This window comes from Diplotaxodon limnothrissa, linkage group LG1, assembly GCF_057381915.1.
Source record: "Diplotaxodon limnothrissa isolate DT_005_m linkage group LG1, D_limnothrissa_male_GT1.1, whole genome shotgun sequence".
Taxonomy (NCBI): domain Eukaryota; kingdom Metazoa; phylum Chordata; class Actinopteri; order Cichliformes; family Cichlidae; genus Diplotaxodon; species Diplotaxodon limnothrissa.
The window spans coordinates 26,734,455-26,749,372 of NC_140596.1; the positions used below are offsets into that span (position 1 = coordinate 26,734,455).

A 14,918-nucleotide genomic window follows, 5' to 3' on the forward strand; every position below is an offset into this window, starting at 1 on the left:
CTAATGACTATAACACTGTTGTCTCAGAAGCAAGTGTGCCATGTGTGTGTGGTATTGCACAAGCGTGTGGACAGCCTCTCTGGCTCCTATTGTGCCCCTTCATTATAGCTCAATTGATGGACCTATTTGAGGTTTGGCCTCAGTTGAATCTGGCTGGGGATGGGACTACCTATTCACAGCTGGGTAAATGCTGTTCAATAGGCACTCCTCCCAGATTGACTTGTCAGTAATATCTTTCCAAGCCAGGGGCTGGGGGAAAGAGGCATGAGGAAAGTCTGAGCAACTGACGGAAAGCAAGAGAAAAAGAAAAAGAAAAATAGCTGAGAGCTGTGGTTGATAAGTATCGTGGGGTGTGAAATATCTGTTCCCACTCTCCTGACTTCTTCCCTATTCCAGAGAAAGCAATGGTCCACTGCAGCTCATTCTCAAAAGCACCCATCTCTCCCATCCCATCACTTTTCATTCTGCCTGTCTTCATTTGATCATTCTCCTTCTGCTTCTCTCATTTTCTAATCTACCACCTCTACAAGCTTAGCTCACATTTAGAAGTGTAACACTAGACCAATCACACAGTAAATGTAAACTCAAGTGGCACATGAAGTGAAAATGGGATTTTCAATGTCACCAATGTGACACCCTGAGATTCTCGTGTTTAGCTGGTTACCGCAGAATTTGCTGATCTGCAGTGCTAACATGACTGGTTCATTTTTCAAAAGGCTTAGCAATAAAACTTTTTAAATAATAAATAAAAATATTTGCTTGTCAAAAGTACTTTTAGAAATGTTATCTCCTGTATGCCTGCAAATCTACTGTAATCAGTTTTGCTTAATTTGAAATACAAGTCTTCTTAACATAAGCAGTTAAGGGATGCAGGACGGAGGGAAGTGTAAATGTAATTAAAAAGCTTCATTATAAAACTGCTTACTAATGTTGGTTAAAAACCTTAAGCCAAATTACTAAAGCACTTGGTTTCTGAATAAGAAGGAAAATAATTGTGGACGTGCCTCATCACCTACATCATCTACAATACATAATATCAAAAGATTCACTAGATTCTAAGAATCTGGAGAAATTTCTCTACAAAAGGGACAAGGTAGAAAAGCAATACTGGATTCCTGTGATCTTTGGGCCCTCTGTCAGCACTGCATTAAAAACAAGCACGATTCTGTCAAATTAGTGCAGCTCAGGAACACTTTCAGAAATCAGTCTGTGAACATCATTCATTGTGCCATCCAAAAGTTCAGTAAAAGTTCTAACATCCAAAGAAGCAGCCACAGTCTTCTCTGGGGCAAAACTCATAAAATGGACTGAGGAAAAGTGGAAAACTGTTCTGTGGTCAGACAAATTGGAATTTGAAAGTTTAGTAAACATGTATACTCTGGACTAGAGAGGAGAGGGATCATCCCACTTGTTATCAGCTCATTCCAAAAGTCTGATGGTATGGAAGTGCATTAGTCCCTATGGAAATTGCTGCTTGGAGATCTAGAAAGGTGCCATCATGGCTGAGAGGAAGGCCTTACATACAGCGTAGCATAAAAAATTTAAATTGGAGTTCTATTTTGGATTTTGTTAGTCACAATGTGGCAGTAACTTTAACGACCAGTCAATATTTCACCTTGCAATGCTCAGAGTTCATTTCCAAGCAGTAGCTAATGTTTGTTACTCTCACATGATAATGTATAAAAAATAAAAAATTGTGTAACATTCATCTAGTTAACATTTTTGGTTTACAGTGGTCCCTCGTTTATCACAGGAGTTAGGTTCTAAAAATAACCCGCGACACGTGAAATCCGTGAAGTAGCCAGCTTAATTTTTCACAATTATTATAGATGTTTTAAGGCCATAAAACCCTCCTCACTACACACTTTATACACTTTTCTCAGACAGGCATGAACATTTTCACACTTTTCTCTCTTGTTTAAACTCTCTCAAAGTTCAAACCTTCATAGAAAAATAAGTCCAGTATTATAGAATGAAACCAAAGATCAAACCCTGTTTCCAGGTACAGAACATGGGAATAGAGCAGCTGCGAGAGAATTCAACATTAATGAATCAATGGTACGGAAGTGGAGGAAGCAAGAAGAATGAGTTGAATAAAGTTTGACTTATCTGACTGTTTTGTTTTGCTTATTGCGCCTTATAATCTGGTGCGCCTTATGGTCAGAAAAATACAGTAACTTCTACCTTCCATGTCCAGAAGTCCAACTTTCTGTGCGATGGTTAGCATCTTCCTCTGCCTTTTGGTTGGTACCGCAAGTGCCTTTGGTGGTGCGAAAAGTTTTGTTGACATTGTTGTGTTTGTTGGGGAAAAACTTAAAAACTTACTTTAGAGTCACACTGCTAGTGATCAAAGATTTATGTAAATTTGACAAGCTTGATGCAGTCTGTACTGTACAGGAGACACGGCATGGAAGACATTGACTGACAATGGTCTACATTCGATCAGGATGCAGAACTCAATGAGCTGTCAAAAAAAACAAAAAAAAAAAAACAGCATGCAAAATTGCACACAAAAAAATCTGCGAAACAGCGAGGCTGCGAAAGGTGAACTGTGTTATAGCGAGGGACCACTGTACTGTGCGTCTAGGGTCTTATTTTGACACCAGACGCCTCATCAATAACCTGTGTTATTCGTCTACATTACACTTTACCTCCAGTTTTTCCATTTTTACCAAAAGAGAGTTCAGAGTTTTCATAGTTTTTAATCAGTGCTAAGACATCAGGAATTGAAAAGCAAAGTAGAAAAAACAGAGCTGTCAGATCCATTCTCAGTGAACCTTACTGTGTTGCACTCAAGTTCTTTGCTAACTACTACAGCACAAGCCATCAGTGCCCCAACCCCTAGGCTATTGATCAAAACTACATGAAGGAGGCTGGGTGCAAGGTGTATTATTGAACACATACTTACTCACCTGGCCTGAGACATACCTGTCAACCTGATCCTCTAGAACTACCTCAGAAGACAATGAATCATTTACACTGCTGTCAAACAAAATGTAGACCGATGTCAGCAATGGACTTCAATTTCCCACGTGGGCAGACAAATGGTAAAAAGAAATTACACATTTGTGGCTTTTGAAAACAAAAGACAGAAAGTCAAACGCAACATAATTCACATTCTTTAGCTTCTCTCTTGATTTTGAAGATAGCCTCAGTCTTAAGTACACTTCAAAAGCAGCTAAGAGGGGTACTGGTACAAAACTTGACTGCAGAATGGGATGCCACTCATCACTTGTGCACATCACTGGAAACCAAGAGAGGATGGGTGGGAGGACTGTATATTCTTCTCTCCCTTTCTACTTAAAAGCATATTATTACCTTTTTTTTCCTCCTCCTTTTGGCTGAGAGGATCATTTGCCTCCATTTCACCCCATTCCTTGCATCTTGTGTGATCTCAAAAGTATATAAATACTTGTAGTATAAAGAACAAATTTACTCCATGACCAAAGGTTTTTGGCTTATGGTCTTCATCATGGGTCACCATAAAACATATCACAGACCTTTTAAATAGGATAGCTATATATCCAGTGAAGGGAAATCTTAACATTTATCTTATTAAGACATTTGGGACAATTCTGTGCATCCAACTTTGTGGGAGCAGTTTGGAAAAGGCCCTTTTATTTTCCAGGGTGACTATGCCACGATGCACAAGTAAGGTTTATAAAGTCAGATGTGGTCAGATGAGTTTCAACATCCGCCTCTCACCTTACTAGTGCTATTCTGAATAACCAGGCAATGACTTCCATAGAAAGCCTTCCCAGAAAGTGTGGGTCAAATTTATATGAATTTAGACTGCAAACTAGATGCATATACAGTCATAATAACTGCTGTACGTATAATATGTAAATAGCCTAATACCTCTGTCCGTATAGTGTCCACATCTGCCATTTCACTTTAAAGCACGCGATGCCTCATTTACAGATGTACATAGAAGCAATAAATAAAGTTATTTATACTACAAAAGACTTGTCCACATCTTTGTACTCACTGAAAGTAGGTGAAGTTGAGCCAAAAAAAATTTTAACCACGTTTCACACAGGTCATATCATTTAATAAGACACACCACATGTTAAATATCTGAGAAGTCTTTACCATTTTTCCTGATGTTAGGTTTAACTTGTTAATTAAACCTGAAACCTGCTCCATAACCAGCCTACACAGCACCACTGTGACTTACTGTAAAGATATAAAATTCACATTCAGTGATATTCTTCTGTCTTTGTGAAGAGTTCATTACTGTAACTCACTGCATGATGGCCCACAGAGATGAGCCTATGCATACACGTGTAAAGGATATAGCCATTTTGGTAAGAAACATGTCGTTGGGGTTATCGGAGGAGGAGAAAGTCTCCAGGTCTCTCTCCAGCTGCAGCAGCTGCCTCTCCATCTGCCTGAGGCTCTTTTCCAGATTCTCTGCAGACACTGACACACACCCACATATTTTTAGACGCGCATACATACACTCATAAAAGCACATGTGAGGACAACTCAATTAAAGGTACAATCAAATGCATTATTATTTTCAAGCACTGGAAGAATCAGAAAAACAACGCACAATAACAAAACAACAGGGAAAATGAAAGAGAAGCCAGCTCGATCGCAAAGCAGACTTATTATGGGTTCACACTGTGCCCAAAACACTGTGGGAATAAACAATGACAAAATATAAGCATCAAGTGAAAGTATGTTTAATACATAACTGCTCGTTATTCTGTTTTCCTCACGGTCGTGTGCTTGCGGTAAACAACCTAACATTAAAATACAATACCCTCGCCGTCACACAAACTGTAGTGAAAGCAAATGACTGCTATGTTAATACTCGGTGTTGTGATACTTGATGTTGAAATACTCAATCAGCCATCATCGTGCAGTCAGTATTACGGAGAAGTCGCATCAAGAGTCCAAATATGGAATCGTATTTCCCAAAGTTTTGTCCTTCAACATTTCAGGAAACTAAACACTGAATCCAGTTATTTTCAAATCATTTTAACTTTACACAGAATTAGAATTAGTTAGTTAGTAAAGCAGGCCACGGGGCGACCGTGGCTCATAGAGATAACGCAGTCTTATCTCTTTGCACTGTTCACAATTAAATACACGATTTAAATTTTCAAAACATTGTGTCACCAGCATTTTTGAACACAAGGCTTTACATTTACTCGGTAAGTGTGACTTCTGTGCATTACATAGCAACAGATACAGCAGTACTGCACACCCTGAATGCATGAAGGTGTGGCTGATTGAGTTAATATCTTTCTATTCTATTAATCCTTGGACTTTAGTCTTATCAACAGGTGCATGGATCATGCAGGTTGGAAAGCAGTGGAACGTGAAGCCTAACTTTCTGCTAAGTTGGTCATGGCTGACACTTTAAGCTAGTGACTGAATATAGCATATGGCTTAAATTACCCCGATTAGACCCCACTTGACAAAAAGGCATAAGCTGCTTAATTTTAAGTAGTTTCAAATTTCCCTTGATCCTAATACATGCTTTATGAAAAGAAAAAAAAGAGAAAGACTTCAATGTAGTTAAGCTTTCCTCTGACTTTAGAGCATAAACCCATTTCCTGATGGGAACCTACCATCTTGGATTCACACACATGTTCTCTCAGACATCTTGACTCCTAATATTCTACAAAGTTTGCATTACTGAAGTTGTGCTTTTCATTTGAAGTTTAACAGAGTGTATGTGTGAACATGTGAATGTCCACACTCGTGAAATGTACAAATTACCAGCTTATGCTTTCAGCGTGCTGAGCGGAAAAGGCAGGTGACACTTTTCAACCTGTTACTTATAATTGAGAAAGAAGACTGAGTGCACTTCAGTAACACCGCAGCTAAAGAGTACTTTTTACTCGTCGCGTGTTTTAGATTGTCCTGAATGCATTTTCACTTTATCGATTTTTGGATTTTAATTTTCTTTCTTCCTTCTTTTATCTCTTACTTGTATGCCTGCAATGATACCTGCGGTCAGTCAAAAGCTTTAAAGGAGCAGACATTTAAAACTCTTGCTTCAAAAGTAGATTGTGACTAATAATATCTCCATCAGAGCCGCCTTCACAAAGCAACTGCTCTGCAATTCTTTTAAAGAAATCATCCTGTTTTTATGGACAGTAAAAAAGGCAGAAGGCTCTTTAAGTATGAATTAATGTATCTTTGAGGAGAACTGTAGCAATGTGGAGGAAAAATATTCCTATCTCTGACTTCTGGAAGAGTTAAAATGGTTATTAGGAAGTGACACCTTATGGGACACTAATGATTATTATTTTTTTAAATCCTGAAACAACTCTCCTATGCATAAATCATAGGCCAATTGCTGTGATTACTATAGAAAAGGAGCTACTTTGTTAATTCATTTTCAATCCTGTACCTACTACTCAGATACTAATCAACATTAAAACTTACTATCAGATTAGATTCTCATTTTCAACAGTACTGATACTAACAGTGCTGTCTTGGCCCTCACACAGCATCCTGCACACAGATGGGCACATGGCACCTGCCAATACTTTTTTTGAAAACTTGAAGACTCCCCCTTCAACGACATTAAAGTGTTCAATAGTTATTATAAATGGTAATCTAGTGGCTAGCACACACATTGACTGTTTAACTTTTAGCAGCTACCAAGTAGCCACATTAGCTGTCTGTTAGATTATTATTAAGTTAGCAGGTGGTGGCTAAAGCTAGTAATAAAATTATGGTTAATGTTGGAATTTCTGCAGCAAGCATCAGTGCTGCTGGTCTTTGAAATGAATTTAACGTGTTATTTTCACAGGATCACACAATCAAAGCACTACCTCAGAGAACACAAAAATATTAAGTCACATGGCAGCAACTTAATGCATTTAGAGATGTAGACATGGCCACCACATCAGAATGGGGAAGAAAGGTGATTAAAGTGGTTTTGAATGTGGCACGGTTAGTCAGGTTGGTGTCAAAAACTGCTGATCTGCTGGGATTTTAAGACACAACCATCTCTCAGGTTTACAAAAAATGGTTGGAATAAACAAAATATCCAGTAATTCTCTCAGTGAAATAGCCTCAGTAATGCAAGAGGTCAAAGGAAAGTGCCACAACTGTTTCAAGCTAACAAGAACTCAAATAATCACTTGTTACAACCAAGACATGCAGAAAAGCAACAACTGCTTCAACTGACCCTCGCTTACCACAGTTGGACAATAGAAGATTAGAAAAACATTGCCTGGTCTCAGGCAACACTCAGTAGGGTCAGAATTAGACATCCACAACATGAAAGCACAGATCTATCCTGCCTTTATCAACGGTTCAGGTTGCTCTTGGCACATTTTCTTGGCCTCCATATTCACCAGATCTTAATCCAGTAGAGCACCTTTGGGATGTGATGAACAGGAGATTCTCATCAAGGATGTGCAGCCAACAAACTGAAGCAACTGTGTGATGGTGGAATGTCAACATGGACCTTGTTTAATCTATGTTATGAAGAACTAAGACAGTTCTGATCACTCCAACCCAGTTTTTCTAAGGTGTACCTAATAAAGTTTTCAGTGAGTGCAGATACAGAATTAGTTATGTAGAAAGTTTTACTGATAATAATTGAACCATAATAATTGAAACAAAATAAAAATAGACAGTTGCCCCTAGATGGTGCTGCGTCCGAGCTCTTTTACAGAAATTCTGGCTGGCTCTGTCAGTGTATTAACTAATGAGAAATCTAAAAATGATCCATACACCCAGTATGATTAGTGTGGCTACATATAAAAAAAAGTGAATAAACAATTATAATCTGACTCTAAATCCTTTTCTCCTGAAAGCTCAGTGCATTACCAGGCAACCAAAATCGCCTGAAGGAGGTGTGGGCAGCATTCAGACGAGGAAAGAGGCCAGACAGGCAGTCTGTTAATAGAAATGATTAAAGCCCTGTGATGATGCGGTAACTGAGAAAGGAGCAAGGGAGGGCAAGACAAAAGCAAAACAAAAAAGGAATCTCATCTTTTCTTAGCTTTGCAATCTGCAGGCTTTTGTGAAGAAGCAACCTCACACAAAAGGGTATATGCATGAAAACCTAGGAACTTTATATTATTTATCCTACGAGAGAAACAGAATCTAACACATAATTAGATCCATATACTTTGGACACTGGGTACTTTGGATAATACAAACAGGAGACACTTACTTAATGCTGCTATCCAACAATAGAAATACTAAATAGAACCAACATGTCTCAGTGAAGGTGCTCTGCACGGGGCAAAAAGCAAGGAGAAGAACTAAGAACTATGATGGATCTCTACACAGTACGTGCAAATAAGGCCTTGCATATGTCACCACAGGTCATCTGCCTTAATGCAACAATAGAGTGTCATCACTCCAGCCACAGAGTACTCAAGATGAGGCAGACTATATGTGAATCAGGGATACAGTATGCTTCAGGAGAAAACTGGCTTTTATCGGATCCTTCACTTTAAAGAAAACACACAGAAATGTGTTTCAAAACAGAAGAGGCTTACGTCAGCCGTATACAACTCAAGACTTAGGAAATGACAGTAGGAAATGTTTCTTTTCTCTCACTGACCACTTTGCACTTGATTTCTTATTCTGTGCATTTATGTGTGAGTGATTTTTATGAGCAGTGGGGCCTGAATGTCTCTTTGGTGCAGAGGAGTCGGAGACAGATCTAAGATATTTTGGAAGAAGAACAATTGAAATATTTGTGGAGGTCAAAATCCACTGACATCCTTTTATTAGTCTGCTAACCTGCTATGCCATAAATGAGAAAGAGTAGAGCATGCAAGCCACAAACAGCCCCAGCGCACACACAGTCACTGTATAAGCACCTTTGATATAATGGATTCTAAGAGAGAGAGAAAAAAATTGACGCAAAAGCCTGATGTTTTGGTGAATCTGAAAATGTACAATCTACAGAACCACTTTAAAACAGTGCAGGACTAACATTAAAATGCACTGTAGAGCCCTCATTTTAAGTACTTTCAACCTGAGGCTCATTGTTTAGACTGCATGAAACAAAACTAGAAAACAAAGCTTGAACAGTATTTTTGGAGAGCCATCTCAGTGTAGCTGAATCGTTGCGTTACTGATTAAAGATTCCCCAGGGCCATAACCAGAACAGCTTTTCCATTTTCACTACACATACATCCATAGTTCTACTAATGCAGACATGCTTTTTAGCAGTACGTAGTAGTAAACAGCATTTATGTTGCTGACAGGCGGTTTTTGAAGCTGCAAGCTGAAGTAGAGTGGTTGAGCACATTAACATGTCTCCGTATTTGTCTGCTTTCAACTTCAAACTCAGCACCGAGTAGAGCAGGGCGATATGGCCAAAAATATTTATCACGATATATATTTGAAAATTTGCGATAACGATATAACTGACGATATAATTGATGCGAGACAAAATACAACTCCACAACATTACTAGCGCAAAAAAGACAACCTATCATTTATTTTCACTTAAACAAGAAGCTGGTTTTTATGTACATTAAAGCTTTATAAAAATGTAACAGTGCAAATGCAAATTCCTTGCTGAAAGTTTAACCAAAAGGCATTTCCAGTAGAAATGGGCTGACATATACTGAGCATAACCATGTATAATATTCACTGAAGTTAAAAAGAGGTGCTTTGCAACATTAAACTGCAGTGTGCAGTACGTATTTTTCGGACCATAAGGTGCACGGGATTATAAGGCACATTAAGCGAAACAAAGCAGTCAGATAAATCAAACTTTATTAAACTCATTCTTCTTGCTTCCTCCACTTCTGTACCATTGATTCATTAATGTTGAATTCTCTGGCAGCGGCTCTATTCCCATGTTGTTGCAGTATATTAATGACTAACCTCGTATTGTGGATGGATTATCTCAGTTGTTCTCCTGACTGAAGTTTGGTCCTTTTACAGCATCCTGCCATGCGATTGCATTTGTCTCTAACCATGAGGAACCATAACGTTAACTTTTATAAGTGGAAAAGTGTTAGTGTTCGTCCTCCAGCTTCACTGTTTATGTTATGCTAACATAGCTGTGTCGCTAGCGATCACGTAGCACATAATTATATACCAGCTAGCCCAACTTCAGTAACCCTACAAACGTCACTGCTGTTTAGTTTCCTGTCTTCATTTATGTTGGAAGTGATAGCAGAGCTGTACGTTTGATTTTTTTCAGAAATCTCTCAGTCAGAACATGCAATATCATGCTTAGGTAACTAGCGAAACTAGCGAGCTAACTTCCGCTAGCTTCCTGCTAGCTTCTAACTCCGTTAAATGTAATAAATTTTGTTTTCATGGATGCCTGGAAGTTAAACTTCATAGTTACACCTGGTAAAGCAGCAATGCTGATCGTTTTATTAAAGATGAAAGAATTTAGACAGTTTTTAACTCTTAGTGATGCTGCAGTGTTCGTTTGACCAGAAGCATACGGAGTTTAGGACCCAGATTACTCCCAGATTTAAGAGCATCTTAGTCCGACAAATATGACAATAACGACGGCCGCTTGCATGTTCTGCAAAAAAATGTGCTTTGTCGTGTATCTGACGGACAAACACCAAACCAGTTCCACATCACTGAAGTTGCACCATTTTTACAAACCAATTCTGGTTCATCTGTTTCACTCAACAATCGGCCATGTGCGTATGAAAACAAAGGCACTGCGCATGCGCGTTTTACTCATATTCTATCGCGATATTTCATTTTCCTATCGTTGCCTAACATTATACCGGTATTACCGTGAACGGTATAATATGGCCCAGCCCTAGCACCGAGTATCACTCAACAAGCCGCCCTAACTGCTCAAATCGGCTGCTGTCTATTATAAGTGTGTGTCTGTTTGCGGGTGTGACAGGCAAAAGAAGTTAAAACAAAAAGAGTTTGCAAGCAAAACCCAAAGACCAAGAACCAGACCGAGCAACAATCGGGGACCGATAGACGAATATTGACAGGCAGTTAAAGAGATACATGCAAACTGATAGAGTGAAGCAGCAGGGACTGAGTGCATCTCAATATCAGGGGGAGAAATGATTATAGGTCTAAAAAGAAGAGAATTGGCAAAAATGAGAAGACAGAAAGAAAGGATCCCTGAACTGAAGTACAGGACTGGCAGAGTGGGAAACAAGGGTTGTGTTACAGTCTAAAGACAGCACCATTTACAAAGGAAGAACATATCATTACTGCTACCTCTGCTCAACCTTGTTTTCATGCTCAAGTAAGCTCTTTGGCTAGTGTATATGAATGCAATGCAGCCTTTTAGTCTGAGTACATGCCCATCAAGTAGTTGTCAGACCCGATGAAAAGGAAGCCACTCACCAGCACGGCTTAGAGACAGGATCTGTGTGTCTGGATATAATATGTGAAGAGATTAGACGGTGCATGCATCTCCTAAGCTTATAGAATCATAAAGAAAGACAGAAGCACAGAAAGCAGTCCATATCTATATAGATGCAAATAAACTCAGCTTGAGGCCAGTGAAGTAAAGAGGTAGAGAAAACCTGCAGAGAGATCCAAGGACTGTGCTCTCCCTTGATCTCGCCATTGTACTTCTGCATCGTGGCCAAAGCCTTCTGGACACACAGCACAGTTGGGAGAAATAACAACACTACTGTCGAGTGTTTTATCTACAGATTATCAAAGCGCCAAAACAAGGGGGGAAAAAATTGAAATCTTTATGATGAGCGGAGTCCAAACAAACAAACCCAAAAAAAAAAAAAAAAAAAAAAAAAAAGAGTCACACATTTCATTTCATCCTCCTATGTTTTCTCCTCCTCACACCTTCCTACACTCCCTCCTGCTGAGAATGGAGCAGTGGGTAAAATCTTCTTTAGAGCAGGAGGAAACACGCTGTGACAGTGCGACCTCACACACACAAGCCGTACATTGGCAGCGGCTAACTGCTTCTTCCTGTGAATTGCCTGTGGCAATATGAACAAAGGACATGCCTGAGTTTCCTCCGACCACTGAGTCTGTCCCTGCTTGGCTGTGACCTTTACAACACTATACAGACGCTGGCCACTCAAAGCACTTCTTCTGTACTTGTGTGTACCCATGTTTGCATGCACACCTGTGCAATACAGCCAATTTCTGTTCAAAGCAACACAGAGACTTAAAAATGTTTTTAATCCCAGTCACAGACATGACCTAAAACATAAGCCATCAAACCTGAAGATATGCCACAGAAGAAGATTAATGTTTGTATCAAACAGCGGTGCACATGAGATGACTGTGGCACAGATCAAACATGAAAATGATAAAATACAACATATGTTTACAGAATCAACAAACATCCAATCCCCTGAGAGAGCAACAGAAGCAGAAAGCTAAGAGTAAAACTCAAAGTAAAACAAAGGAATGCATACGAATGTTCCACTTCTTTCTAGGTAACACTGTATAGGTAGCCCTTCTGATGCCAAGCTTTCATTGCTTATGATCATATATTATTAAAAAACAAAAAACAAAAAACAAACAGGACAATATCAAACTAAATAATACTAATCTAATGTCTTTTTATATTAGTGAAATATCATTTAAGATAAACAACAGACATGTATCACACATTATAATCACAATGTCACCTAACAAAATCAACAGGCAAAAGCCTAAGACAATAGCTGTGCAGTAGTCCTGTATTCATTTGCTTAGATAACGATGACTCGGTGAGGAATCAGTATGTGTCAGTATGTCGTTCTTATTTTTCTTTTCTCTCAGTGGGCATCCTCCTTCTGGCTAACAAGCCACAAAAACAACACTGCACATGTGCAAACATCTTATTGAGAGGTACTGCCGCTTGTTGTCACTCACTGAACGGAGAAGACCAGGAGAGAGGGGTTTCATGGATTCATGCATTTCTGTCTATAGGTGTTTCTGGTGTTTGTTTTTTGGAAAATAAAGTCACTAAAGGGGTATGAAAAATGATCTAGAGGGGAAAGTCTAAGTTAATCATGGCAAGAACCAATGCATGATAATAACTGCTGCGAGTGAGCGAGGGACATCAGGCAGGTAAGGTGAGATGGTAAATTCCACATTAGCAAGACAAAAGGTGAAAACATAAGCCCATATCACATTATCTAATGAGGTTGAGCGCTCCTATCATTTACTATCATCCAGATCATCACTATTATATCAAGTGCTTAATTGCCACAATCACATATCAGGCATTTTCTAAATAGATTCTTCAGTCTTCACATTTAAGCATGCTTAGATGCATGGACAGATTATGCCATCATTACCCTTTTCTTCTTTTACTTTAACTGCAGAAAAGAAAATATCAAAAAAGTTAATAGTTTGTATGCCCATTGCTTCCTCATAGTAACTCTTATCTTAGATGACCAATTAAGACCAGTTGCCAAATCTCTGCTGTTAAACATCACTAGAAATATCTCAGCTAGGAAGTAGATGAAACTCAAACCATGCAACCATGGGAGAGCTAAAAACCTTGGGTTGACAGCAGGGGACCAAAATAACAGCAGCACTGTGATATCACCTCAGAGAAAGTGGAAGGTAGAGAGTGTTAAAATTATCAAGTAGCAGCTGACTCTTACATGCTGGTAAACAGGTGAAAAATGGCTTCTGTACTGTATAAAAAAAAAGTGCTTTTAGAGACTTGGAAAATATATCACAAGTGTCCAATAACAGTTTTATTATGTACAGTTGAGAAGTTTTTGCATCTTGGTGTTTAAGAATATTACCTCTGCTTGCTCGATCCACATGCTCTAGGTCGTCAAGAAACTTGACCACGTCTGGAAATTCGTCCTCACATACTTGTGCCAGGAAGTGAAGTAAGGTTGTCTTCTGATCTGCTGACTTGGTGTCCTTTAGCTGTAAAACATGGACACATAAAATATGCATTTATGTGGCTTTTTTAATAATAAGTAAATAATACAACAAATTTAATAATAAAATAAATTGAAAAATAAAACGTATACACAGGGCAAAAAAAAATGCTCTAACAGGGGAAAAGTGACTCTGCATGTTGCTCAGAGTTTGTGTTATTGAAAATGTCACAGGTTAGGTCTAACCCTGTTAAGCACACACACTGTTCACTTGCTAAATAAATGTGTTTGCATGCTTGAATCTGATGAATCTGTCTTACTTTAAGTCAGAAATTATGTCATGTTTCTCTAACACACCATATATACCTGCCATATTAAAGGTTCCATAATTTAAAGGTTAGGATATTCATCATTTTTTAGAGTATAAAGCAGGTCTAAAACACTCACTTTATGGAGAAGTGCGCACAACCCATATTCAACATTTAAATCACCCTCAGTAATGTAAACAGCATGATTTATCCAGCACAAGCACAGTTAGAAATATATCTAAGTACATCCATCTATAACAACATAAAATTGAAAAAATACATTAAAAAAATAAATAAACAAGTGGTAAGACAACTGCATGCAATCATCTCTTCCTCTTGGATCTAATTCTGGTTCAAAAATGCGGTCAACGCCGGGGTTTTGTTAGCAGCCCTTAGAAGGCTACATCTATACGAGGTAGGATCAAAAAGTTTTTCCAAGTCTGCACATAAATACAAAAGCCTTAGCCAATTTAAATTTAAATTCTCTCTCTTTCAAGGTCATTTGATTCTGAAATGCAGCGCTGCCGGTGCTCCTGTTACATCTGAATTGCTCCTGGAAATCTTGTGCATGTCTAGACTGAAGATCATCACAGGTGACAAGAGTTGCGCACCTCACCGCAGCGCATTTAAAACACAATCATCACTCACTGCGCACCCCACTTTGTCCTGATGTCAGCTTACAGATGAAACACGTTCGTCTTAATAGTTAATACGTGTTAGGAAGTATGCGTGCCGCTATGCTGTGTGCTTTCACATTTTATTTAGACCAGGCAACGTATGCATGTTTAGGATTCAGAGTTGAGCGCACTGCTGCTTTGTAACACATTTTCAGTTTTGACACAACAGAAGCACACGCACTGCGAAT

General features: G+C 38.8%; 1 protein-coding gene across 3 annotated transcripts in view; it reads right to left on the bottom strand.

Annotated features, from left to right (window-relative positions):
- The window catches only part of LOC146639886 (protein diaphanous homolog 3-like), a 166,672-nt gene that overhangs the window by 78,579 nt on the left and 73,175 nt on the right, over window positions 1-14,918 (bottom strand). For all 3 annotated transcript variants that reach the window (XM_085356212.1, XM_085356196.1, XM_085356204.1), the window contains 2 exons: window positions 13,662-13,791; window positions 4,298-4,422 (listed from right to left, as the gene is read on the bottom strand). In XM_085356212.1, coding sequence (XP_085212338.1) covers window positions 4,298-4,422; window positions 13,662-13,791 — 255 coding nt within the window. The remainder of the gene's footprint in view (window positions 1-4,297; window positions 4,423-13,661; window positions 13,792-14,918) is intronic.